The 27,208-nt window shown below is 42.0% G+C and overlaps 1 protein-coding gene across 1 annotated transcript; it reads right to left on the reverse strand.

Moving 5' to 3' along the window:
• Nucleotides 1-37: 37 nt before the first annotated feature.
• On the reverse strand, nucleotides 38-27,187 carry LOC119394412 (leucine zipper transcription factor-like protein 1). The gene is made up of 10 exons (XM_037661711.2): nucleotides 27,119-27,187; nucleotides 26,898-27,025; nucleotides 26,620-26,814; nucleotides 24,490-24,625; nucleotides 24,320-24,385; nucleotides 23,982-24,068; nucleotides 15,263-15,334; nucleotides 15,048-15,152; nucleotides 5,675-5,778; nucleotides 38-4,043 (listed from the first exon to the last, which is right to left on the reverse strand). Exons 1-10 carry the CDS (start codon nucleotides 27,119-27,121, stop codon nucleotides 4,022-4,024), a joined length of 918 nt encoding a protein of 305 aa, XP_037517639.2. The 5' UTR covers nucleotides 27,122-27,187; the 3' UTR covers nucleotides 38-4,021.
• Between the last annotated feature and the right edge of the window lie 21 nt (nucleotides 27,188-27,208).

Genomic DNA, 27,208 nt, shown 5'->3' on the forward strand with positions numbered 1-27,208 from the left:
TAAACACTGCAAGACACTTCGCGAATAGATTATTTTATTCACGAAGGTACACAAGAAAACAGGAACAGTAGGTCACGAACAAAAACATCAACTAGAACCATCAAGTTAAACACTAACTCTAGTCTGCCAAGTTTCACTCTAAAACATGGAACTGTGATATGATATAATTTCAAGGAAGTAACTCTTAGCAGTGAGTAAAAAAAAAAGTAGTCTTGTCCTCAGACACGGCAGAGAAATATGCAAGAGGCCAAGTGCAAAGAATGGCCACAAATCAGGTGGTACACATCTGTGGATGATGCGAGTAGCTTCTTATGATGAGACTCCACAAGTCAGTTTCATAAGGAAATACTAGAAGAAACGGGGGGCTACTCGTTGCGTGAACTGATTGTGCCAAACGGACATGGACAGTAGAACTGAATGACAAATGCACAACATATTTGAAGTTCGTTGATTCTCGGTCGATAAATTCCAAAATAATGTAGTGCACATCATCAAGTCCAGCATTTCCAAGTACACCAATTGGCAGTAGTCCATGTCCGTTGAACACGGCAAACATTTCACTAGAACACCAGCAATCTGGCTGGTCATCCAGAGTGGAAACTGATGGGCCGGTTGTTTTTCCAGCTTTCAGTGAGCTTGTACTTTCTTATAATTACCCCATCTTCTAACACAAATAGGGTGTATCAAATACCTTTTCTGTCCAATTTCTGCCATTCCATATAAAATGGTATGAATGCATAATTTATGAAATACATATGACATTACTCATCTTAGGCTAACCTCAGTAACGCAAGTACTCTCAAATGTTCTGGCCACTATTACATCATGCATTAGTTGTAAACGTTGCGTGACTGTTCGTAAGAGGTGTTCAGACGTACATACACAAAAACTGACTTCATGCAAACAGGATAAACCCCACATGCTACTTGTTATTCACACAGTGGCAATTTTCCTCTTTCAATCTGTAATGGAGAACTGACTGGTACGAATGTACATCAGCCAACATTATGAACATGTATAAGATGAACAATAAAAGGAAAGACTTTAAATATGAAGGGAAAGGGCACAAGTAGGGTAAATATGTTGGGGCTGCTTTCATGCATTTATGGTGCAATCTAAATGTTCATTAGCTAGGCCTGCAAATGACAAAACACATTACTCATTACTATGTCCTGAGTATTAAATGGGGCTGTGCTAAGAGTTGATTTAACCCTTTTAATAAAGTGAATGGCTATTTGTTCCCAGAGCTTTCCAGACTAGCAATACGATAAGTCTTGCAGCTAAAGACCAACACTTGTAGGGCTGCACACACACCTGAAAATTTCAGTGACTAGAGTTGTTGAACAAGCAAAAGAATGAAACTCTGTACAGAGATAACCACCTTGTAAATACCAACTTGCTGCATCAACTTGATGGTTTCTACCACAAAATCTAGCAACTAAATAACAGAGTTCTTCCAGCACTTCTTCATTTGACATGTGTTATGAGACATATGTCCAGTTTTAGAGAAACGCTTTCATAATGCTGGAATCGCAAAGAACTGACAGATACCACATGGAAACAACAAACTTGCTGTGCACGTAACTATTTAAGATGGGTTACGCAACATGAAAATACGCCTTTCACAGCACATTTTTATACATCGATCACAACATGAAACCATCTATACTATGAACAATAAGAACAGTTTGTTGACCTGAACAGAGTTCCCAATAAATATTTTCATAACATACTCCTCACTGGGGCTTATAAACAAATTACTGCTTTCTTTCTCAGACTAGAACGATGTGCAACTCTTAACTGTGAAGCGCTAACCTGTGCACAGGCTACACTTTCGGCTGACGCATACAGGTGAAAGCTTGTCCATCTAAATGTAGCTATGAAAGTCTACATATAATGTAAGCTTTAGTGCAATTAAGCTCTAATGTAATTTGTACCTGCGTTTAAAATTGGGTGGAAACTGTGTAGTTTGAACTGCATAAGTGAGCTGCACGTATGCGTGACTCATTTGCCATTGGCGCGATTTTGCTGAAAAATTCTGCACACACATTACAAGCTCTGGTGGTGAAACTTCAAAGGGGTCAATAACAGCGAACTTGTAAGGCATGCCACTGTGATAGATTAAGATTTCAAAATGTTCACAGCATCACTTTTAACGAGATTAGAGCTCCGATAAGCAAAAAAATACAATATGGATGTGGCGCAGTATTTCGGACCTGTAAATTCCGAAATGTGCGAGCACTTTTCCATGAACGCGCTATTCCGCCGAGACATGCAAGATTGCTTCACATACAAACTACAAAGTACACTTCTTTTTTTCCAAATATCGTAAATAAACAATACAAAGTTTCGTATTTGCGGTAAATAAAAATGCAATCCGAATGGGAACACTGTCCAGTAAGAACCTTAGTTTCATGATCATAAAAGGCTGTGAACAAGTGTAGTTTAAATGCAAAAATATGATCACTCATTACAATTTTCTCACTACGACAAGCTGCACTGTTGAATTAAGGCATATCTGACATTACAATACATCCAGTGTTAATTACAAATATGCGTGCACTAATGACCATGAAAGGAAGTTTGTGACTGGGTCTATGCAAAAGAACTGGTGTAATATTACAATATACCGACACCAAATAAAGCATGGCTTATCCCTGGACAAACCGAGGTTGCTTGGAAGGCTGACTGAATGAAGCTATGCTGGCTCTTCGGTAACTCGTATCTGCCAATACATGGCACTTAAACATCGCACTGTCATTACATGGCAGACAAACATTGCACTGTCATTCCCACTCACTCATCCAACATGACGCAGTGGCTAGCACGCAAACTTCAGGTGAGCAAAGCAGCCCGCCATACATGAATGCGCATCTAAAATGCGCACTTTCACAAGCAAGATAATTTAAATGCACAGAGATTGACTGCTTCAAGTTGACCTTGCTGCAGAGTTGACATTTTTCAAAGCGCAGTGTATATCTTGAGCTCTGACACAAAAAAGACATTAGTTATACTGTAACCAATATTGCTTTAGGTTTCACTTTCTTCAGGTTCAATACAGCTATAGAAAAACCATCAGTCTGAAACGTTACCAGCAAAACTTTAATTTTGTTGTGTATCTGACCAGTCCTTGTATCTGGAATTGCTGTATCAAACTGCAATTGTGTTACCATACGTTTTCTCAGACTGTCTATTTAAGTGGGACTTTTTCGACAGTGGGACTTTTTTTAAAGAAAATGCAGACATATTGCATGAACTTAATCTATCACTCTAGCTGACCCTGCCATTGGCCTTCGGATGCAGGCGTAAAGGGAGGCCTGTTGATTCACTTCACATGTACAATACATATCACATCTACTCACGTGCTTTTGACCACTGTGAAAATATCACTTTATACAACAGACAACCGGGTTTTTGATATTTTTCTTTTCTTAACATTAGCCAACACATGAGAGCTAACATTCCAGCTGCCTTAAATGCCTCGTACACGCGGATAAAGCAGCTAGTGATCACAGTAAATATGTCGTCTATCACAGATCAAAGTGTCTCTAATGAGTTTTTTTTGTGAGCACCTATTTGTCTGTATAAACAGAAAATTCACCTAGTCGCACGTACGTGACAATCAACTTAAAATCATTAAAAATAAAGTGTAAAAGAATGTTCACACAAGCTCGTGAGAACTGGTACTGAAATAATGATCAGGAGAGGGAAACAGTATTTGTAAAGAACTCAACATGAACGCTACCTGATAAGTTAAAATGTTGTAGGTCTTGGTGTCGTAAAATATATATTGCACTGAACATCACTCAAGGAACATTGAATGAAACACTAAATATACAACTGAAAAAAAGAAAGACAATTACATCACAATAGTGGTGATAAAGTACCAAATGAGAAAAAGTGAGCATTGTGGTACTAAAGAAAAGATAATAAAGACTAGAAGGTTCCAACGCTCTAAGTGGCTGTGTTGCATACTGCAGACAGTGCCACCTGTACAAGCATGACAGTTCTTTTTTTTTCTTTATGCCTCTCCAGTCTGAAACCTATTAGGAAACAGAAACACAAGTCACAAAAAGTGTGTTGCCCAGTGTGAGACACTTTCACACGAGTAAATTCAGTGTTGCTTTCACCGAGTGCGCCTTGCGTACTTAGGTCATTCAGGGTACGCCACGTGACAGAGGGAAATTACATGCGCTGCAGAGTACACTCAAAGGTGTCTGTGCTTGGTTGAAGCTGCTTCCCTTCTTCCAAGCTTACTCAAGGTACACAGCTTGTACAAGTGAAGAGATTGTGAGAAAAAAAAGTGACAACAAAAAAAAGGAAATTAGCACTGTATTCTCGTGCAAGCGTTCTTACTACTGGATTTGTCCAAAATAAAAGCAAAAGAAGCACCTCGCACTTGCAATGCTCAGCCAATTAGGGCATTGCCCGGATGCACAGCAGTGTCACAGCAGTGTCAATGAAAAAGCAGTCCGTTAACACATCAGTTATAAGAAAAAGTTACGTTAGTGACCAAACCAAAAAAGAATAACCGCTTCGAGCACTTGTCGGAGCATTCTCTTACCACTGCCACCAACGATGAATGACATTTGGTCTATGAATGACAATGTGGCAATAAGTTGCCAAAACTATGCTAATGCTCAATTAAATGGCAGGTCAACAGCGGTCCACGAGCTCAGCCACAAAGCACCATTCTCGAAGGGCGAGTACTTGCTCCAGATTTGCATCTGGAATACTCATGCTCGAAATGGCACAATGAGGTGCGAGAAGAAAGTACTGCATTCCTTCTACCTAAACAAGATTTGTCTATGTCTGAAGATTTAAGTATCTAGATACACAAAAACCAATCTACATAATCTCACTGCATGAATGCCAAGGGCTTACCCCTCCAGACATTTTTGAGCTCCTCAAGAAGGAACATCTCCCTGACCTTTCTGGCACTTGCCTACAGTGTAACGCTCACAACCTTAAACATTTCAGTTCAGGGATCGGGAAAAGCTGTCCAATGTGCATTTGCACATAGCAAAGGCCTTTGCGTCATCTCGGCCACTTTGCGTAATGGTTGAACCCGAAAAGCTATCTTGCTAGCTGTACTTTTCTAAAGAATAAAGAAAGCGTGAATCTCTTTTCTTTGGAGTAGCCATCCACCTATCACCGTGGCAGAAAAGAAAACTGCTTGCATCCAATATGGTATAGCTCGGTGTCTCTATTTTGTGGAGTCCTCTAAACAGAGTCCAAAGTCTGCTGGAGGAATTCCATCAAGCCGACTACAGGTCTAATCCGCCAATTTTGGTGGAGTGGTCCCAAAGGTTCCACAGAGCACTTTTAGAATGAGATGTGCTCACAATCTCGGATTAGAACACGTGGTCTGTTTTCCCAATGTACCACTGGAACACGCCTGCCCCAAAAGGAGCAGAAACATTTGTTCAGAATCTTCAACCGGAATTCAACAGGAACAAAAGGAAGTGCACTCACTGAAAGCAACACTAAATCTACAAGAGTGCAACTCCGGTATAACTTGTGGCAGGTGCGGAGCATGTGCCGACGCTCTTGTGTGCAGCAACGGGTGCACAGAAAAAAAAATACGAAGAACTCAAAATCCAGGCTTGCAGGCAGCAGTGGGAGTGTGCAGAAAGATGCTCGTGGCTTTCGTGCACTCGAAGCAGCGACTCACGTAGCCAGGGCAGTCCGCAGCTCCTTGATCTGATCGTTCTTAGTGGACAACATCTTCTTCATGTTTGTGTAAGCTGCGGTTTGGCTGAACTTTTTTTCCAACTCCTGCGAAAGACAAGTTTTTTTTAATTAGCTTGTACAGAGATGTACTAGTAGTTCTTTAAAAAAATGGCAGCATTACAACATAATAACATGATAAAAAAACAATATCATTCTGAGGTTTTATGTGCCAAAGTCATAATTTTAAAAAGAGCCAGGCCACAAGAGGGAGCTCCACATTAACATTGGCTAATAATTCTAAGAAATGAGCATTTTTGCATTTAGCCCCATTGAAATGTGGCTGTTGCAAATAATTATATAAAGTGGTGATAAAGAGGAATAGTGGCACTAAGCCAATGACATTTTTATATTTTTACCTCTCTTTATTATCATCTTAATATGCAATAAACAATATAACGTACTAACAAAAACTGAAAACCATGTGCTACAAATACACTATCCCATTTTTTATGCAGCAAATTCAGTTGCTTTGTATTGCCCCCATAGAAAACAATGCAATGGTGGGACTAAATTTCAAAAAAAATTTTTCTCGACTAAAACAAAAACTACTTTGATTAAACTTTCTCTGGACAAAGTTGTTATGATTCTCAGTCATACGTGCTCTTCCGTTTATTTTTTCTTGGACCACCTTGGAGTGCTACGAACGTCTCACCATAGGCCAATGTAGCGTTCTTGCCAAGTTCAGGATTTTATTTTAGAGTTTATGCAGCAAAAGGGAGTTTATGCGCCTTACACAGGGAAAATAAGAGATTTAGGAGGTAGTACGTTTTATGGAGTGTTTTATAAAAATAATTTCTGCATTTGATCTGTAATTGTCTGTTTTAAAAAAATTCCTGAAAACTCGACGATTTACTCAACTTTACCTACGTGCTAAGGAGTAAAAAATATAAAGCTGCCATAAGGAACTGTCACATAATGAAATCCAGATGCTCGAAAAGTGCAAAAAGCAAGTGATTAAACAATGCCTGGAACGGTCGATTTATAGCGAAGTTTTTTTTTTTGTACCTGGTTTTCCAACATTTCGTGAAGTTCTAATGGCGCTCACGTGCCAAACAAATTTTTGCCGCTCAAATTGTTTTGGGAAAACACTGTCAAACTGATGTCTATATGCGTGTAATTTTCTCAGATATTTTTAGAGAAATTGACTTTTGTCAAGCACCCCAATCAGGACAGTTGGCGTGGAATGACCCTATATGCAGACAATTAGTACATGATTACCCAACAAGGATGCAGGCAATAATACAACCTGGTTTGAAACGGTAACATTGGTTTATTTTATTAAAGTATCGTAAACATCAATTTTACAGCCAAAATTAGCTGCTCACACAGAACACCATTAACAAACTACGACAGACAAAAAAGCACATGGCTAAAGGGTAACCTAACTCAATTTCAAAGCAGAGAAAGTAAAGCTCGCTCACTCCTCAAGGACTCATCGTGGCAGCAGCTATTAAAATGTAATCTTTAAGAGCAAAACAGCATGTTGTAAAAGCTGCTGCCAACTGCCTGTCCAGGACATCTGCACACACATTTTCCAAAATGCCATTAGTAGGTGCAAGTGTTCGTCTGGCGGCTAGTCCTGGAGTCTTCAAGCGCAAGGCACATGAGGAATGAAGCAGACGACGGATGAGCTCGTTGTTGTCATTGTTTTCATAGATCACATGATCTCTGTGGTATCACGCAGTCTTCATTTGATGTGACTGAATATGCTGATGGTGACAGCAATATGGAAATTAAGAACTGTGTATAGAACTGTGCTAAATTACTGGGAACATATTAAGGAAAGAAGTGTTAATTTTAAGGGCTCGTTTTTCTTTGTTATACACAATATTAATGAGCACTAACAGACAATAATGCCAAGGAAAGTATAGGGGATGTTATTAGTAGTAAATGTAAGGTAAATGTGAAGAAAGAAAAGTGGACGAAAAGATAACTTGCCGCGGGCAGGGACCGAACCTGCGACCTTCGAATAACGCGTACGATGCTCTACCAACTGAGCTACCACGTCGGCCATCCCCCCGTCCACTTTATAGGGTATATATATGTACAAAAAAAAAAAAAAGAGGATGACCTTATTTTTACGTCTGGCGGTCCCATGCCGCCAATTTCCCACAAGCTGGGTGCCCTCCCAAGCGACTATGAACTTCGTTCTGCCGTGCACCAGGCCGGAAGTGCGCTTGTCTCTATTTTACCGGTAGGTACCCGGCGGCAGCAATTCTCTGCCTCCCACAGCAGAGGAGGATGCTCAACTATTTCATCAAGGCTGTGGTGGGTTAAGGTGCGCCCAGGGGTCTTTGCGGAACCTTATGGGGCCACCTTTCGAGGTGAGTACCCAGAAACAACCGAGCGCCAGGTCAGTGTACTCCTCTACCCATTAGGAAAAACCGGTGGGTTCCCGGTCGGCACTGGGAATCGAACCTGGTACCTCCCGCATTGGAAGCGGACGCTCAACCATGTAGCCACCGCTGCAGTTCGAAAATATTAGTACCATGTGCATATCAGTACCACCGAAATTATTGTCCCCAAGGGGATATGTAGGATCTGTAATAAAATGATCATAACCTCATCATTTAGTGCCTGCATGATAAAGGCACTGAAAAAATTGCTGTAGTGGAGGTACTGCTTGTTGTCATTGAATGACTTATGATCCTTAAACGGACACCAAAGAGAGATATGACTTTTCTTGCATCAGCAAATTACCCTTCCACAATACCAAAAGCACCACTCTTGCCATGAGAAGAGCCTTGGTAGGCGAGAAAATGCGCAAAAAAAATATATGTGGAGACGCCACCTTAAGGTTCTAGGATGTCACAGATTTTGACAGCATCTGCAAGCGCCTATATTCCCTTCAGCAGCGATGAGTACAATTGTACACATCAACTTCGGAGGCGCGTCACGCACCGCGTGTTTCTTCAAATGGCTCGAAACACGGTGTGAAAATTCGTGCAGGCATCTGAGCAGACAACTAGCAGTCATTTAACTTCGTTGTGCTGCATATCGCTGGAGAAGATCACTTTGCTGGAGACACTACCACGTTCGACAATCGTTCGATGTGCTGCGTGCCCCCACTACCAACATTTTAGATCTTCTATTAACCAATGATCCCGAAGTGTGCTCTGACATAACTCATCAAGATTGGCTTTCTGATTATGACATCATAACAGGTAGTCTTACACTTTCCCTTCCAAGACATCAGCCCTCCGATAAATATATCCGATGCTATAATAGAGCTGATTTCGACAGCATAAACTCTGAGCTTTATGTTTTTCATTTAGATTTCCTTAATAATTACCAATCGCAAACCATTGAACATAACTGGTTAATGTTTAAAACCACTCTCACTGACCTAATCAATCGATTCGTCCCTCTAACAAAAATAGCCTGGACTCCGACAACACCCTGGTTTACCATAAAGCTTCGACGCCTTAACAATAAGAAAAAGCGTTTATATCATTCAGCGGATAAGAACCCCCTCTCCGATTCCTGGCGCCATTACGAGGTCTGTGATAAGCAATACCAATCACTCTTAAAATCACCGAAACGACATTTCTTTGCTCATGACTTTTATTCTATGCACACTAACAATCCTCGGCGTTTCTAGCGTGTAATAAACCCAAAGAACTACCCTGACATAACACTTGTTAATGAACACGGCAATATGGTTCACCACTGCGAATGTGCGGATCTATTGAATAATGCATTTTCATCCGTATTTACACATGAAGACACCACATCATCACCCTCCCTTGTCAATCTCATCAACGTATCTATGCCTGAAGTAATCATTGGTGAGGCAGGAATTTCTTCTTTACTAAATAAACTTAAAACTTCTTCGGCATCTGATCACAATGGCATTAATAACAAAGCGTTAAAAAGTTTGTCTCCTAGTTTACCACCTTTACTGTGCGTGCACACTCTTCTCACAGTCTCTATCTACTAACACTATTCCGAACGACTGGAAGGTAGCAAAAGTCATACCCATATTCAAGTCCGGGGACCGCACTCATCCATTAAATTACCGCCCCATTTCTCTAACTAGTACTATTTGCAAATTACTTGAACACGTATTGTACACTGAAATCATTAACTACTTAGAAGATAACGACATCATTTTTGAATACCAACATGGCTTTCGTCGGAGTTATTCATGCGAAACGCAGTTAGCCGGCTTTTTACATCACATTCATTCATATCTAGACCTAGGATTTCAAGTTGATGCCATCTTCCTCAATTTCTCGAAAGCTTTCGATCGTGTTCCTCATCATAGACTAATAGTAAAGCTAATGAACCTGAATATACACCCAACTGTTATTGGATGGATTAAGAATTTTCTCTCATCTAGATCGCAACACACATCTGTTAACAACAGCACCTCCTCATCCAACAACGTAACCTCCGGTGTTCCGCAGGGCAGCGTTCTTGGCCCTTTACTTTTCCTAATTTATATTAATGACTTACCTAACTGCGTGTCCTCTCACATCAGACTTTTCGCGGATGACTGTGTAATTTATCAAATAATTTCATGTGATATTGACAAAGATATTCTTCAAGCTGATCTTAACGCAATTAATACATGGTGTTCAACATGATTGATGACTCTTAATACAGCTAAAACACAGTTATTATCATTTACAAGGTGCATACACCGTATTTCGACATCCTACATAATCAATAATAATAACATAATTCAACTGACAACTTCGTATAAGTACCTAGGTGTTCACTTACAGTCTGACCTTACGTGGCATCATCCCATCCGCCTGACGGTGGCATCAGCTAACAGCTCATTAGGTCTACTCAAACGCAACCTCAAGCATGCTCCAGATAATCTCCGTAGACTAGCATATGTCACATTAATACGCCCTAAAATCGAATAAGCATCAGCTATCTGGGATCCCTCACAAATCTACATCGCCTAAAAAATCGAATCTCTACAAAACCGTGCAGCCCGTTTCATCTTTCCTGATTATTCACCCTATACTAGCATTTCAGCACTAAAAACTCGCGCTCAGCTTGACGACTTATCTCATCGCCGCAGAAATGCCCGCCTTTCGCTTCTCCACAAACTCTATCATCACCCATACCTTCACCGCATCTTCAAAACACCAACAGCCATCGTTCCACGCACAGACCATATCTTCAAGATAAAACGTATAACTTGTCGCTCAGCTCATTATGCTAATTCCTTCATTCCCCGAACAATAGTTGCATGGAATAACCTGCCATCGCACATTGCCACTCAAGCAGATTTCACAACATTTCACGAACTTTTACTCAACATTTCCGATTAGATATCCACCACGCGTACTCTTTTTAGGCTTCTTCATATGTACATCAGTGTTTAATTTTCTTGTTGTGATCATCTGTTAACGATTTTCAAGACCATTGTACACACTTGATTCGTATTCATTTATGTGTGAATTGCAAACTTGTGTATCTTACGATCATGACTTCGTTTTAGTTTTTTTCCCTTGTATACTGTATTTGTTAGTGCCCTTAATTTATGTCTACATTAGTCAATTTTCTATCTCTACTTATTTTTCATTTTTGCCGAAGTATCTTGTTTTTTTGTTGTTGTTGTTTTGTGTATTTAGCTTGCTTTCGTTATTTTTTATAATCTTGTTTTGCATTGTATAAACATACGTAGCTTTGATTCATGTGTCTGTTCCCCTATGTAATACCCCTTCGGGAGCCTTTAGGGGTATTATGAAATAAAAATCAAATAAATAAATAAGAGTATTTTTTTTCTTTGCTCGAAACAAATACAACCAAAAAACAAACTGTGCATGCATTTTGGGTCAAATATTTTACTCTTTTTATGCAAGGATTGAAGCTGACTGACTGCAGAATAATTAGATATTTAAGTAATGCTAATTAACATTAATTACTGAAACTCACACAAAACAACAAATTTTTTTTCTTGGAACGTATTACTGAGTGCCTTGAAATCATGCCATGCTAATCTGATGCATTTGCAGACAGTACGTCATAATTCGCACCTGAAGGGGATATAGTTGTTTATTGGTAAAAATGAAATTCTTTTTTTTAAGGGGCCAGAGACTTGAAATAGCAAGCTTCAGGAAATTTCATTAGCCAACGGGGCAAAAGCACGGAAAACGACTTTGATATACGTCCTACCACAGTGGCATTTCGGTCATTGGGTATTGGTGAAATGAAACTTCGACCTTCACTTTCTCTTCTAATAACTGAACTTATGATGGGAAATTAATGACAATAGAGTTCTGAAGTGATAATCCATCAGTCTAAACTGATTTAGTGTTCAACATTAGTGTCACCTTAAAATGGCGCCAAGCACGGCTTCCACCACGCATGTGACAAAAATATCATTTTACTGTCGCGAAGCTACAGCCATAGCAGCATTAACTGCTCTAGTGCCAGGACTAAGCTCTGCATGTAGAGAGGAAAACAGTGGGCAGGCTAAGATGTCATGGACTTTCATTTTAGCTGAGCATTACTAAAAGATGCACCTTGCTATGCATCTCAATAGAGATCGATGCCAGTAGCAGAAAGCTGTAGGAATCGTCATCCGCTTTATCTCAGTGGCACACACAAAAATATCTGCAGGCAGCTGTTCTTCCATTCTGCATCTACTTCAAACAATGCTTTACTGACAACAAATAAGCGTGGGACCTCGGGCCCAGTTGAAAGCACTAACTAAGTGACCAACACCGTAGAAGTTATCGGTCACTTCTGTAGACTGGCCACTGGCCACTGTTGTGTGCACACTCTGGCACTGTTAGAAAACCAAAGGCAAGCCCATGTTTCACAGGGCCTTACAAGTGCCTCTCTCCCAACAATAGCCTTCATTGTCATAACCATCAGCTTATTTACATCTAATGCGATGGAAAAAGACCAGCCCAGCTATTTCCAGTTACCAGCGTCTCGCTTCAGCCGATGCAAAACTACACCTGCTAGTCTGCTACTGTCATCATAATACCCAATCCTCTGCTGCCAACTGCCCTTTCTTTTACCAAAGAGGTGGAATGGATCAAGGGGCTCGTTTCCTTGCTGCACACAACCTAATGAAGCCAACAGAAAATGAAGCAAAGGAAAGCATTGGGGACATTACTTGTAGTTTTTAACGGCATTTTAGTAATTATGATATAAACGGAAAGGAATTAAAGTGCATGAAACCTGGCACTCATTCTGCTTCTCTGATAGACCACAAAAGTGACAAAGTGCCACCCAACTGCTTCATAGCACGAAGCTGCAAGAAAACCCTTATGGGATTCTCAGAAAGAAAGCTGCGTATTCAAAGTTCATTAAGGTCCGCGATTCAACCTTTTCTGGGGCAGTTGCTCTATCATCTGAGCTAAACAGGGGGTAACCAGATCAGACTGCGAGAGTGACAACTTCATTGATTTTTTTGCACTCATCACCGACTAATTCGCCATTGTGCCGCTATCTGTGAGCCTCCTAGTTAAGCTTATACGGCAGTGCGATCACCCCAGGAAGACATTGGCGACGTTTGGTTCACGGTTGGTTTGTGGGGATTAACATCCCAGTGTGACTCGGGTTATGAGAGATGCCATACTGGTGAGTTCTGGATGATTTCGACCACCTGGGTTTCTTAAAGAAGCATTGAAACAATTTTGAGGCACCCCAAAAGGGAATATTTTTTGTTTCCTTGGCATGCAGTGTTAATGCTATCCACACACTGTAGCCATGAAACACGTATAAAATACGGTAGTTTGTTTTTAATGTTTTTGTCACCCAGCTCAACCGCAATGGACATTATCATGACCAGTCAACATAGTTCGCTGGGTTTGTGAACACTGAATCCTGCATGCGGTCAAAATCGACTGGCAGCAGACAACAGGGCGGCTGCTAGTGTGTCGTCATTTGCTGTTCCCACGTGACTTATGCTTATGCCCGAGTGTGTTCATATGACACTGTGAAACTGCCCCTTTCCGAAAGTTGTTTTAGGGTAGTGGTATTAAAAATATATTCAATACGTTGAGAGGCTCCATAATACTCCATGTAGGGTTCCCAACACCAGTGCTTTTATTTAGAGAAACAGTACAAAAATTTTTAAAATTTGCCTCAGTACTCCTTAAAGGGACACTAAAGAGCAAACTGATTTTTCTCGTATTAGTAAACTATTCTTTTACGATACCAAAAACACCAAGCTTGCCACGAGAAGACAGTTAGCACGCGACAAAACACGCAAAAAAAAAATGTGGGTGGCGACGCCACCTTGAGGTTTTTGCACCATTCGCCGTTACATCACGTTTTGACAGCGCCTACTAGGGCCTACATAGTTCTTAATTGGTAAAAATGAAGTACATTGTCCTCTGAGGGGGCCATAGACTTAACATACCAAGTTTGAGGAAATTTCGTTGAGCGAATGGCACCAAAATACGATAAGTACACATTGAAATCCGTGGCATCACGCGTCAAGGTTTCGGCGCGAAATTTAGAAATGAAACTTTTACCTTGATTTTCTCCTTTATTAATAAACCTATGATAGTGAAATTAACGCCACTGGAGTTCTCAGAGTACAATTTATCAATCTAAACTGATTCATTGTTTCTCTTTAGTGTCCCTTTAGCATGCACTGGCATTGCACTGTACATGGGCCTCTAGCGTTTTGCCTTCATCAAAATGTGACCGCCACAGCAGAGATCAAATCTGTGTCTTTGGGGTCAGCATCCAGACACTGCAACCACTGAGACACCACGGTGGATACGCTGGTCATAGTTTCGAATCCTGGACAGAGATTAAATTAAATTTAACTATGGAGCTTCCTTTCCAAAAAAAAGAAAAAACCCCATGTGGGTTTCCTTGTAGCTTTGTGCCACAAAAAAGGAGAATGACAATTTTTATATCACCTTACAGACTTCCACAAAGCTCATTTGTCTAATAGGCCACCTACTCTGTACCAGAGTGCAGTCTGCTGTTCGAACATCTCGTATATACTAATACATGCGGATAACATAACTTTGAACATTTTTTCTGCCTATGGGCACAGACTGCTCAAACGTAAATTGTTTTTTCAGATCCCATGATCTGTAAGCTATGCAGTTTGCTCAGTGCACACAATCATGATCACTGCTCATCTGCATCATCCAGTGGTTTGACCATCATCAAGTATGTGTGCACTTTTACCTCCACTTCACAAGTGGTCGAAATCGTGGGCATCGAACTTCAAAGCTGCCTTTCAGTTATAAAATTTCTTTCATAGAAGCGCAGCGCTATTCTACTTCATGCTTAGATTACAAAGGTTACGTCTTTGAACAATATAATCCCCCACAAATACGAAATAAAGCAGCAGGTTTCAATGCCCTACTCACTTTTTCGGCCAAGTCCAACTGTGCCTGCACTTCAAGAAGCTTTTGTTTGGTCACCACCAAGTCAGATTCCAATTTCTGCTGCGACAACCGGCTTTTGTTTAAGCTCTGAGGAAAAAAAAACGAGAAAGAAAATAATTATCCGACACTGTACGTGACAATAATAAAACCTCTCACAATGCATGCCAGTCTCCCAAGCTTAGTAAATGATAAAGTACCTCCTCCATTTCGAGTTTGACTTTGCTCATTTGGTCTTCGATAAAATCTGTCGATTCTTCCATTTTTCTTTCCTGAAAGGGATACACAAAATTATTCACCATTATTACAGCAAATTATCCCAAGCATTAGTCTATGAGAAGTCACAGCAAAAGGAATGTTGCTGGAGCCAATATTTCAAGGCAGGAGGACTTGTGAAAATATAATAGCCGATATATATTGAAAGATACTGTCCCATGATGCAACGCACACTTTACTTAATGCATATTACGTTTTAAAGGAGTACTGACACGATTTTGAAGTGCAGCAAAACGGATGTTTTTGGTTTCTTTGGCATGTAGTGTTAACGCTCTCCCCACACCGCATCCGGGAAACACGTGTAAATATTGAAGTTTGATTTTAAAGTTTTCATCTCCCAGCATCTGCAAGGCAGCTTCACCGCATGGAGAGCCCCATGACGTTTCAAGTCAGCTCACTTGTTTTGCGAAATCTGGGTTCTGCATGCAGCCTAAATCACAGAAATCGCTGTCGGAGGCACTGGACGACAGTTCACTCATCATGAACCACGTTCGACTGACAGCAAAGGACAGCAGGTGCATATTTCGTGGGTTGCAGTCTGCCCGTGACGTCACGGGCCGACTTGACACGTCACTATGAAGCCGCCCTCTCTAAACCGAAACCGAAACTGCTGGCTGAAAGAAGCGGTATTAAAAATATATGCAATGCATCCCCAGGCACCACGACACTCTTTTTAGTGTTCTCGACACCCGTGCTTTCATTTAGAGCAACAACCCGAAACATTTTAAAATTCATGTCAGTACTCCTTTAAGTGATGGCTTTCCCAAAGCAACGAAAGTGCCACCAGAATGTGCAATTAATTACAGGGAACAATCCTAAATAGTGAAGGAGATATTTACTCCCAAGCCAACAACTCACAACTTCATTTTTGAAAATGGCAACAATTCTCTTTTAGGTTAGAAGGCATGTTTAAAGAAGACCTAAATTATGTTTTTTTTTTCCAAAGCTTAAGAAACCTTTTAGGAGAGGCAAAATGTTTTCCATAAATACATTACTGAAAAAATTTTTATGGAAGACCTAATATGGGCACAACTATTGTGAGCACTACGTTCCTCTTTTCCATCCACCCTGAATTAATCCATTCCAAATCACTGGGCCGGCACCTAGTGGAGATATTCTAGTACTGTTACGGTAATGAAAAGAAACACCTACGACATTCCATTTCACTTCTATCGAGCAAGCACGCCCGAGTGTAAGCAGACACCATTCGGTTCATCTCAGAAGTGAGAAACTCCAGTCAAAATTTGCAGGTTTGACTACTACAACTTGCTGAGTTAGCTGAGTAAGCTAATAAGCACAGAAACAGCACCTGCCTTGTTGTATTTGTTCACTTGTGTCGTTGTTCTAGATGAATTGTTTCATCCTCCGTTCTAAACACAAACCAATTTGCCATTATCAAGGCGCTACTAAAACAAGAAGTGCTCTGATCTAAACATCCTGCCTGTACACTAAAATCTATGGATGCCTTGCACATATGTCAGACACAGGGCGTCCCACTGTACTGTTGCTCCAACATGGTAGCTATAGGATGATGTCAGCCATGGAACGCTGCTGGTGTGTATGCGAGAACTGACTGCAGAACCAGTTGCAGTCCCTGACCACAACGGATGCAAGTCTCCATCATGGTCCTCCATCATGGAGGCTAAGATTACATCAGTGCAAGCCGCCTTATTGGTCAATGGCAGCTCTCTATGGGAATCTAGCTGCCCGCTGTCGTCAAGAACAGCTGCTGGCAGCTGCTGACTGCTCTGTTTTAAAGAGGGTGTTTCAACTTTGCACTCTGCTAGTGAACTCCATGCACCACGCATGACGACTGAGCAGCCCTTTCTTTCACAAATAAAACAGTCAAGTGCATGAAGTGTAATACTGAAGGATTTGAACCATGATATGCAGATCTGATGCGAATTCTGTCATTATTTTCAAACGTGCGTGCATTTGCATGGAGGTAAGTATCACCTTCAAGGCTGAGGTCCAGTAACTGGTTGAAGGTGTTTTGTGAAGCACCAACGAAGACCAATTTCAAGTGGTTTTTGTTGAGAAACTAAGCAAGTAACATTACCATGTGCTGCTTTGAAAAGTTTTGACGATAATATGGGAATGTTCTGCTATATCTGAGTGAGAACGGAGCCGTGGTAAGCGCAAAATGTATGCTAAATAGAAAAATTAATGTCCCAGCAAAGCGCATGCAGCAACAAACGATGAAAGAATGCTGACTTACTTGTTCTTTCGAGCCTCTAAGCACGATGATAAAACATTAAATTTAAAAGCTTGCACACTAACTGATGACCTAAAGAGCCGGCAAATGCTTTGTGATGCTGGCGTCTGTCGTAACAGCCATGGCGACAGCAGACTATAACAAAACCTGTCCCCTTTCATCTGGGCTCCTTGGTCAGTGTTACAAGGGGGTCAGTGAGTTTGGAAAGAGGACCATCGCCAGTTACATCAGTGCCTCTTATAAAGGGGTTCAACTGGATCTTGTTTTTGCCCCTCATGTTGTTGTGAAGTACTGTCAAGTTACCGGTGAATCCTGATGATACAATATGTACGTGAATGCCACTGGGACCTAATAATGCAAGTTCTTTGAATTCATCCAGCTGTTTTTCTTTGGCCTTCAGAATACTACCTAACCATCCATCTCTCAGAATGTATGCGCATATTCCGCTTAATTTACTGTTCCACTTTGTGGACGCTCATTTTGCTCTTGCAAATGCTGCTGGGTCATAGTGGCAACACCCAAAGTGAAAATGCATTCAGGATGGTTTAATGGCTTATGGCTTGACGTTGATTAAGCCCTCATGAGCAGAACAGTATAATGATGATATCCATTTAAAAAAAAGGCAAAAATCATGCCTGCCTTTCATCGCAGCATACTCCGCGAAGAGAAAAACGAGTGTCCTCGTAGGGAAACAGTGAAGCACGAATGTTCCGAGGAGGAATGGCTTTTAACATCCTGAATATCAACCTTTAGAAGTACAGGTGACACAAAGTCAGAGGACAGAATCTCCCAGGTATGCAGAAGAACACAAAGAGAGCATACCAGAAGAATGTATATGGCATGCAGTGAAGCGCATTTTTGCATAAAATTTGCTTGGGTATGTTATTTCTAAAACACTCTAATACATATCTAACCCTGGCTAGGAAAATGTTACATTTTATTTGCTCTAGGCATACTTTGTGAGATATCCCCTTGAGACACAGTGTCCACATATGTGGACGCAACTGGTTTCTGCCAGTTCTTTGGACCAGTATAGCCAACAAAGAGCAAGCTACATTGCCCATAAGATGAATTGAACCTTCTGCATAGTCAATGTGTCTTGACTTAACCTGAATCGGCTGCGCATGATTGCAGCTGATTGCTTTAGTAAAGGCACTATGATGTTTGATGAGCTGTATACCAACATCAAAAGTATTATTTTTTGAAGCGGTCTGTGCCTGAAGCATCATCGCGGAGGCATCGAGGGGAAGAAGAAGAAGAGGCTTGTTTTGAGAACAGGGATAATAAATGGCGGAAGACATCCGTCTCTATCCAGCTCAATGTATGAGTAAATTACCTTAAAGGAACGCTACATTTTGGCGCAGCCGTCAATCGAACATGTGGGTGACATTCTTCGTCGATCGAACGTCACCAAGTGGGATAACCTTCTCCAGCTACCAAGTGGAAGGTGAGCCAGTGAAGAACATTGGCCGAGATGCGACAACCGATACCCTCGTTCAGTCGGTGTTGCAAAGAGCTTCAATTAGCCGCGAAGAACTTCTACAGACGGGATCCGCCAGGCTGGCCCTGCAGCTGGACGAGCTGGAGGACTGGGTCTTGAAGCCTTCGCGCCGACACACCGTTCAGAAGGAAGCATCGGCGGAGGTGAGCTTTTTTATGAACCTCATCGAGCAACAACAACGACAGATGACGCAGCAGACTGAATTTCTCGCAAACGTAATGAGATTGAATGACCACCGACGAAACATAGTGGAACCAGATGTTTTCGAGGAAAGCTCCGCAGGCCCCAACTACTGGCTTTCGTTTTACGAATATGCATGCGAAAAAAATGGCTGGGTCTCTGACGACCAGAAGATTGAGAATATGCGCCGCTATCTTGGTGGTATAGCTAAAAAGTGGTATGACACGCAACTTCTGCTTGAACCACCAGCATGCTGGGAAAACTGGAAAATGATATTTTTGTCAATTTTCCATCGCAACGCTGTGGAATGTTGGGACGCGGCTCTGCGCTTCACCTACCGGTGTGGTTCGTTGCTACGATATGTTCTTGAGAAACGGCGCTTGTTGTACGAAGCGGAGCCTAAGCTCGCACCACCGGTAGCGGTAGCTTTAATTATGCAAGGGCTATGCGTCGATGTCCGCAGCCAAGTTCAAATAAGAGACCCGAGGACATTTGAAGATCTCCTACAGTGCCTGGAATTCGTGTCGCCAACAGCTGAATTGCCGCAAGAACTACCGCCCTGAAAAACAGAACAGGTTTCTAATTCAGCTGAATTGAACGCACCACATGAACTGAACGCACATGAGCAGTCAGTTCATGTGTCTAGCTTGTCACCTTGTCTAAAGGAAAGCTCATACCACCATAGCAAGGGTCATAGTGGCACACTGTGAGTACCTCAACCGTCGCCGCCGAGAGAACCAGAGGCCTACGAAGAGCCCCAAATGACAGGCTTGTACGATACAGTCTACGTCGTGTCCACTTGCTTGCTCCACGTTCCTGTTAAAGTCAATGACGTGGAAATGAAAGCCCTCGTCGACAGTGGAGCATCCGTGTCGATAATAAACAAGAGGCTCGTGGACGTCAGCAGCCTGCATGCTGGAAGGACTCTGCGCGTTCAGGGATATGATGGGGCTGTGAGTTCTCGTAATGAGTGGGCATCTGTAGTTCTCGAATTTCAAGGCCACAGAATTACAACCGATGCGTTGGTGCTGGCAGATGTCACTTACGAGTTCCTACTATCTCGCCCTGACATAAAGAAGTTAAAGATGAACATTTATTGGGACGACAAGGTTCTAATTGAAGACCACCTAGGAACAAAGGATGAGATAGAGACGCCTCGACGCTTAAGACAAATTTACTGCGAGGAAGACATACAAACAAAGTACCCAGAGCTCTCCTGCATAGGAAACTACCCTCCAGCAATACGATTTCATGAGGTTCCTTTCGACCTCGCGGACAAAGCAATTGTTCGACGAAGTCCTTATAATATGTCCCGAGAAAAAAAGGTATGGCTGAAATCAGAGTTACAAGCGATGCTTGATGCTGGCATTATAAGACCTTCGGTGTCGCCATTTGCATCGCCAATAACTATTGCTCCGAAAGAAGACGGTAGTTTTCGTCTGTGCACAGATTACAGGGCTCTCAACCAGCAAACTGAGTTGATACCATACCCAATGCCTAGGATTGATGATATCATTGACGAAACCGGTGGTTGCCGTTGCTTTTCACGATTAGACCTTTGCAAAGGCTTCTGGCAGATTCCATTGAAGGAAGACACAAAGAAGTACACCGCGTTTATTACACCGTTTGACTTATATGAATACAACCGGCTGCCGTTCGGGTGGAAGAATTCCCCAGCCTGGTTTCAAAAGATCATGAACGAAATCCTGAAGCCGTATTTGGGCATGTTCTGCAATGTTTACATCGACGACATAATTGTTTATTCGAAGACCAAAGAAGAGCATCGGGAACACCTGTCCTTAATTTTGCAAGCTCTGAGTGTTGCAAGTCTTAAAGTGAACTTTAAGAAAAGTGCCTTCTTCCAAGAAAAGGTAGTGTTCCTCGGAAGAGTCTTCGACGGGTCTACGAAAAGCACAAAACAGGAATCTGTTGAGAGAATCTCAAAATTGGTAAAGCCCTATGACATACATTCATTGCGTGTTTTTCTGGGTCTGGCCGGACACTTTCGGTCCTTCATTAAAGACTATGCTATTAAAACGAGATGTCTCACACGCTTGACCCAGAAAGGTATACCGTTTCAATGGGATGGCGACTGTGAAAGGGCTTACTCTGACCTTGTGAAGATAATATCGTCGGACCCTATCCTACGGATACCAGACTTCTCCTTACCGTTTGTGCTGAATACAGATGCATCACATTATGCGACTGGAGCAGTCCTCTACCAGAAGCTACCAAACTTGAAGAACCAAAAACATTATGTAGTAGGATATTACAGCTATACAATGAAGCAGGCTGAAGTGAACTACTCGACCACAGAAAAGGAAGCGCTGGCCGTACTGAAAGCTGTACAGTATTTTCGAACGTACCTGGAGGGTGCAAAATTTACCCTCTTTACAGACCACCAAGCATTGACTCACCTACTCGGTATGACACAACCAAAAGGCCGCATCGCTAGGTGGGTAAATTATCTGCAACAGTTTGACTTCGTCGTGTCACATCGTCCAGGTCCTCTACTCACTGATGCGGATGCACTTTCCAGGCTTCTGATACCAACCGCACTTGACAATCCTCTACAAATTAATCACACAAAGCTCTGGGAAGGTACCGAAGAAATGAAATTCATTAATGGAAAATATCATGTGCCACCAACAATGATTACCAAGATTTTGCATCTTTACCACGACACCCCCGAATCAGGCGGACATGACGGTTTTTGGCGCACGTACGGCAAACTACTGAAAAGATTTAAGTGGCCAGGTATGAAAAATGACATCAGGACCTATATCCGTACATGCCACGAGTGCCAAACGAACAAAGTCAAATACAAGCAGCCCACGGACGTTATGATAACAACAGATTACTCCAGTGTCCCATTCGACGTTGTTCACTTGGACTTCGCGGAGCTCAAAAAGAAAGGGGAAGGGGTCAGGAAGACACAAGCTTTCCTGCTCGCTATCGATGAGTGCACGAGAATGGTTACGGCCAGGGCAGGAAAGGAAGACGCCAACAGCATCATGGCTCTACTGAAGGCAGAATGTTTTCGGAATACGAAGACATTAGTTTGCGACAATGGTCCGGCTTTCCGTAGCACAAAGCTTTCAATATGGGCGAACGACCACGGAGTGACAATCAAGTTTTGCGCACCATACCACCCAGCTGCTAATGGCCTCGCTGAGCGTGCAATACGAGACGTCAAGCAGTATATGAAGATGTATCCGAATTTTCCTGGTGGTTGGAAATGCTGCCTCGAAGCCGCTGTGAGACATCACAACCGTTCTTGCACTAGTGGTCTTGGATGCAGTCCTCTTTTTGCTGCTTCAGGGACTGTACCGGTGCTTCCAGCTGACCGCGAACTGGGCCTTCTTGAAAACCTGGTGCTTTTTGAGAAAAAGAAAACGGAGAAACAGCAACAGGCGTACAAAAAGAAAATGAAGAAAAACTTCGACAGCAGACGGAGCAGTGACATACCAGACATACAACCTGGAGACTTCGTCCTGGTGCGGAAAGGAATAAGGAGTTCCAATGAGAAGTTTTGTGGGCCCTTTCAAGTCATCAAGACGGCTTCGCAACGGGGTATCTTGAAGACCATCTGGTACCTGGGAGTCTCTGGGCACACAGAATGCGCCTCCATCAGCAATATTTTTAAATATTACACCAGGAGGTGTGAACAACGAAGTCCGGGAGAGTGAAGCGGTCTGTGCCTGAAGCATCATCGCGGAGGCATCGAGGGGAAGAAGAAGAAGAGGCTTGTTTTGAGAACAGGGATAATAAATGGCGGAAGACATCCGTCTCTATCCAGCTCAATGTATGAGTAAATTACCTTAAAGGAACGCTACATTTTTCTTTGCTCGAAATCAATGGAACCAAACACAAATTGCATATGCATTTTGAGCCTATGATTTTATTTTTTTCGTGTAAAAATGGAACATGACTGACTGCAGAATAATTAAGTATTTAATTATATGCTAATTACATAATTAATTACTGAAACTCACACAAAACAATTATTACTTCATTTTCTTTCTTGGAATGTAAAATCTAGTGCCTTGGAATTATGTTGTGCAAATTCCACGCGCTTGCAGACAGTCCATCATAATTCATACCTCAAAGGGATATTTTCAAGTGACAGACATTGCGGTGCAAGCGCTTGAAATGAGTAAAAGACGTTGAAGGAACATCGCAGGAACCAATGTTTTGCCAAAAGGACTTGTCTTTGTCAGTGCAGCCTTACTTGATCACCACTATTTTTTCTGCCACATTTGTTGATGAAAGTCAACTATGCACGAATCACTGGCTCATAAACCCACAGCATATTGGTCAACCTTAAAGTACACAGTTTCGATTCAAAGACTTGCGCAAACTTTCTCTCGCAGTTCATGGAACAGCTGCAACATATCTGGAGCAGACAAAGTTGGTACGTTAACCAGATCTTCTGCCGTGCAATTTAAAAGACCCGTGGCGGTACACTGCTCAGTTCATTGAAAGACTGGCAATGCTTCCTTAGCAGCTGTAAGTACAACCATTACTGAACACCTCAAACTAACTTCTGTCCACCTTTATTTTTATATGCAAGTTGTAACAAATTATGCAGCATTTTCTACAAAACCTCTTATTACAGAAACTATCCAAGTTCCAGGAATGTTGCATTCTGGCCCATACACAGTCATATACACATATATTCACAGCAATACACATATTCTGGAAAGCTAACAAAGTTAATGAAAATAGCCATCAGAATGGGTATTACCTTGTTCTTCAAGCTTTCCAACAACTCGGACTTCTTCTGGTTGAATCTCTCAGCCAGCTCAGACTTCTGGTTCAGTATTTGAGAAACCTAAGAAAGTAAACCTTGCTATTACAAAAACATGCAGAAGGCATTGAAACGTTGGCTTGTTCATCAAACATTATTGGTGGCAGGGCACACCAATAAATACACAGTGAACCAGCTGTTGTACTTTTGACCAAAGTGAAGTGTTTGGGCTGGTTTCTTTGTCTGACCTACTGTACTTTTGCCACTATTGATGTCAATGACACTGTAGTGTGCCACCATTATGTATAAGTCCCTGCAAAATGAAGCGTCCATACCTGACTTTCAACATCCTTCAGCCGGCTTCTCAGCATGGCGTTCTCACTCTTCATTCGTGCTATTTCCTGCAAGAACAAAATGTGCAATGACGCATGATGAAATAGCTCAACAAATCTGCAAATCTCTACTTCTTAGCGAGCAGTCCGTCATAAATTAATTTTGGACGTACTTTCTGCAGAAGAGCACTTGCTCCATGCGAGTCCTCAAGTGGGCTCAACTTGTGTGACCTCGACGAAGACGCCTGCAGTTGCTTTCCTGCGCTCAATCCTTCCAGTTCCATGCTGCCAACATTTTCAATCAGTGATCTGGGAACGCAAACACAAGGAAAAGGAAAAAAATGTTCTTTCAGGAAACAAGGCCCAGTAGAAATCCTCTAATAAGTTTTTCGTGGGACTACGAAAAAAACGCAGTAGCTGCGAAATGTATAACGCGAACATGCGGCTAAAATTGAGGAAAGTGCTGCTAAATACTAAAACAGATGCACTGCACACAGCTCTAGCTCAGAATAAATTATTAATCGGTTTATGGCTTAAAAGGAGCCCGTGATGGCAGTCTGGCATTTCTTTTGCACCTCTACCACAACCAGAGCCTTTTCGAGCGCTTGGATGGCCTTGTGGCAGTTTGCATTGCCAAAATCATTGACATAGTTCCTCAGCACATTGAGCGCAGTGACAGTTCGCAGAATGTCTTGCAGGAACGTTGCAAGAATGGCATGCGAAAAGGTGATTCTAACAGATAGGTGTAGATTCTTAGCTGGGACAGGACACCAGAAACGTTATATCATGGGAAACCTTTCATATTTGTGCCACATGGTCACAAGAAATGACATTCAGTGGTTAAGACATTAAGTTGCTGAATGACATTTTTTTCGGCAGAGCTGCCACACGTCTAAATTTAATGGCATTTGCTCACATTACATCGATAACAGTGACTTTTGATATGAACAATTTTAGGGTAATAATAAAATATAAACACGCATTTTAATAACTCTAATCTGCTTTCAGGAATAGTGAAAAGTAAGCATACTATAGTGCCATTAGCTTGAGTTTGTTCCTGTCTTTCACAAACGTTGCAACTGATCACAGCAACTTCGGTCATTGCAAATTGAACCTGAAGCCTGGAATCCCACATGGCACGTGTCATGTCAAAGCCGTTGCAATTCTGAAGTGAATTTTGCTATAGCGCAACTGGGAAATAACATGCAATTTGTTAGAACTCATGTTTAAATTATTTCTCACGTCGTAGATGCTATTTCAAATGTTTTGCGTGTACCAGTGAGCAAGGGTATTGACAGTACGCATTTCTCAGTCGAATGGGTTCTAGCGAAGGTATTAAGTGACAAATGGCATTAAAGAGAATGCCATTTGATTTGCCTGTGTGGCACCACGCAAATGGCATTAAACCTTAAGGCATTAGGAAGTTAATTCCATTTTCTATGCCCATGTGGCACAGGTATAAGAGGGGTTCTGCTGCATTTGTTAATTCAGTGATGTGTAGTTACCTCACATTAGGCCAGAAATCTGGCTAGAATTGCTACAAGCTGAGCTGCCCTCTAGAAATTTTAAAAGATGCTGCCTTGCCAGTGATGATATTCCACAAGATAGCATTTTTTCCCTACAATGCTCAGTAAAGCATGTGACATCAATGCTTACATGGTTCATACAAAAAAAAAAACACCAAAAAAAAAACGGTATTGAGTAACCATTCTAGAGGTGTTAGTGGCTGGAATGACATGGGCTGTTTTTTTTTTTCTTCATGTGCTACTCATATATTTAAGTCTCGACGAGTTAGGCAAACAATGCTGCCAATTAAGTATCTTACTGCACAAAGTAGACCGAAAAGCGCAACGTTGTTGAGGTATTTTAGACATAACAAGGAAATAGCAGCTATACTTCCTCTAAATACTGTTCTAACATTGATACGATGAGTGCATAATTAAATCATTTAGTTAATGCGTTTAATATATCTCGCTCGGCTAGATGAATGGCAAAGCATAGACGCAAAGTGTGTGTAGGAGAGGGGTTACTGAGAATGTGGGACGAGGAAACAGCTTTGAAAAAAGCAGGTCGCCGTACGCAGTCGCGAGAACGATACACACAACACACACACAAACAATTAAAAAGGCTGGATATTTCCACAGCGTGTACTGCGGACTCTCAGCCTGAGGTATCGCGCGTGAACAACATACTATTGCATTTTTTCGCCGTATAAGGTAAACGACTGCTCGCGAACACAACGTCTTCTCAGATACCGAAACTAATTACGATGCAGCGAGCGCGGACGCCACGTATGCGCTTACCCATCTTCGAGTTCCGACATATCGGCCTGTAGCTGAAGGTGCCACTGTTCGGCTTGCCTGCAAAGCTGTCTCAGCAAAACTACGTTCGCGTGAGCCGAATTGATGAGCTCGCTCTCAACCTCGGCTCGCACCACGGTGCAAAGATCGTCGAGGATCTGTTGAACTTCCTCGGACGTGTACGTTTCCTCCAGGAGCCTGCGAAGGAACCTCACGCTTTATTTTAAAAACAGTGCCTATACACGATTTCGTGCCGAAAGCGAGATAAAAGAATAGCCTACCTCGCATGTTTGACGTCGTCAAAACTTTTGTCGATCACTTTCAGGCGCTGGGCTCGCTGCGACTTCGAGAACTTCAAGTAGCGCACTATTATGTCGTGGTGGCCGTCGCTTAATTCACGCTCCCCAGCCTGTTGAAAAGCAGAACATGGAACTGTGATGTCCTGTTATGCAAAAGTAGGACAAGAGATCGACACAAACGCGTTATTTGTATAGCTACTCACCATGTCGAAGTGTTGATAACCACGCAAAAGTCGTCTTTCCTGCAAAGCAGCGTTGATGCGTGTCTTTGGTCGTTTACGAGAGATGACGCC

The sequence above is a fragment of the Rhipicephalus sanguineus genome, chromosome 5 (assembly GCF_013339695.2).
Source record: "Rhipicephalus sanguineus isolate Rsan-2018 chromosome 5, BIME_Rsan_1.4, whole genome shotgun sequence".
Taxonomy (NCBI): domain Eukaryota; kingdom Metazoa; phylum Arthropoda; class Arachnida; order Ixodida; family Ixodidae; genus Rhipicephalus; species Rhipicephalus sanguineus.

What these genes read in the sequence shown, in the direction of transcription:
- LOC119394412 (XM_037661711.2), bottom strand. An exon ending in TGAAGGATGTTGAAAGTCAG is followed by an intron (nt 24,069 to 24,319) that starts GTATGGACGCTT and finishes TTACTTTCTTAG; the next exon opens with GTTTCTCAAATACTGAACCA. An exon ending in TGGAAAGCTTGAAGAACAAG is followed by an intron (nt 15,335 to 23,981) that starts GTAATACCCATT and finishes TATCCCTTTCAG; the next exon opens with GAAAGAAAAATGGAAGAATC.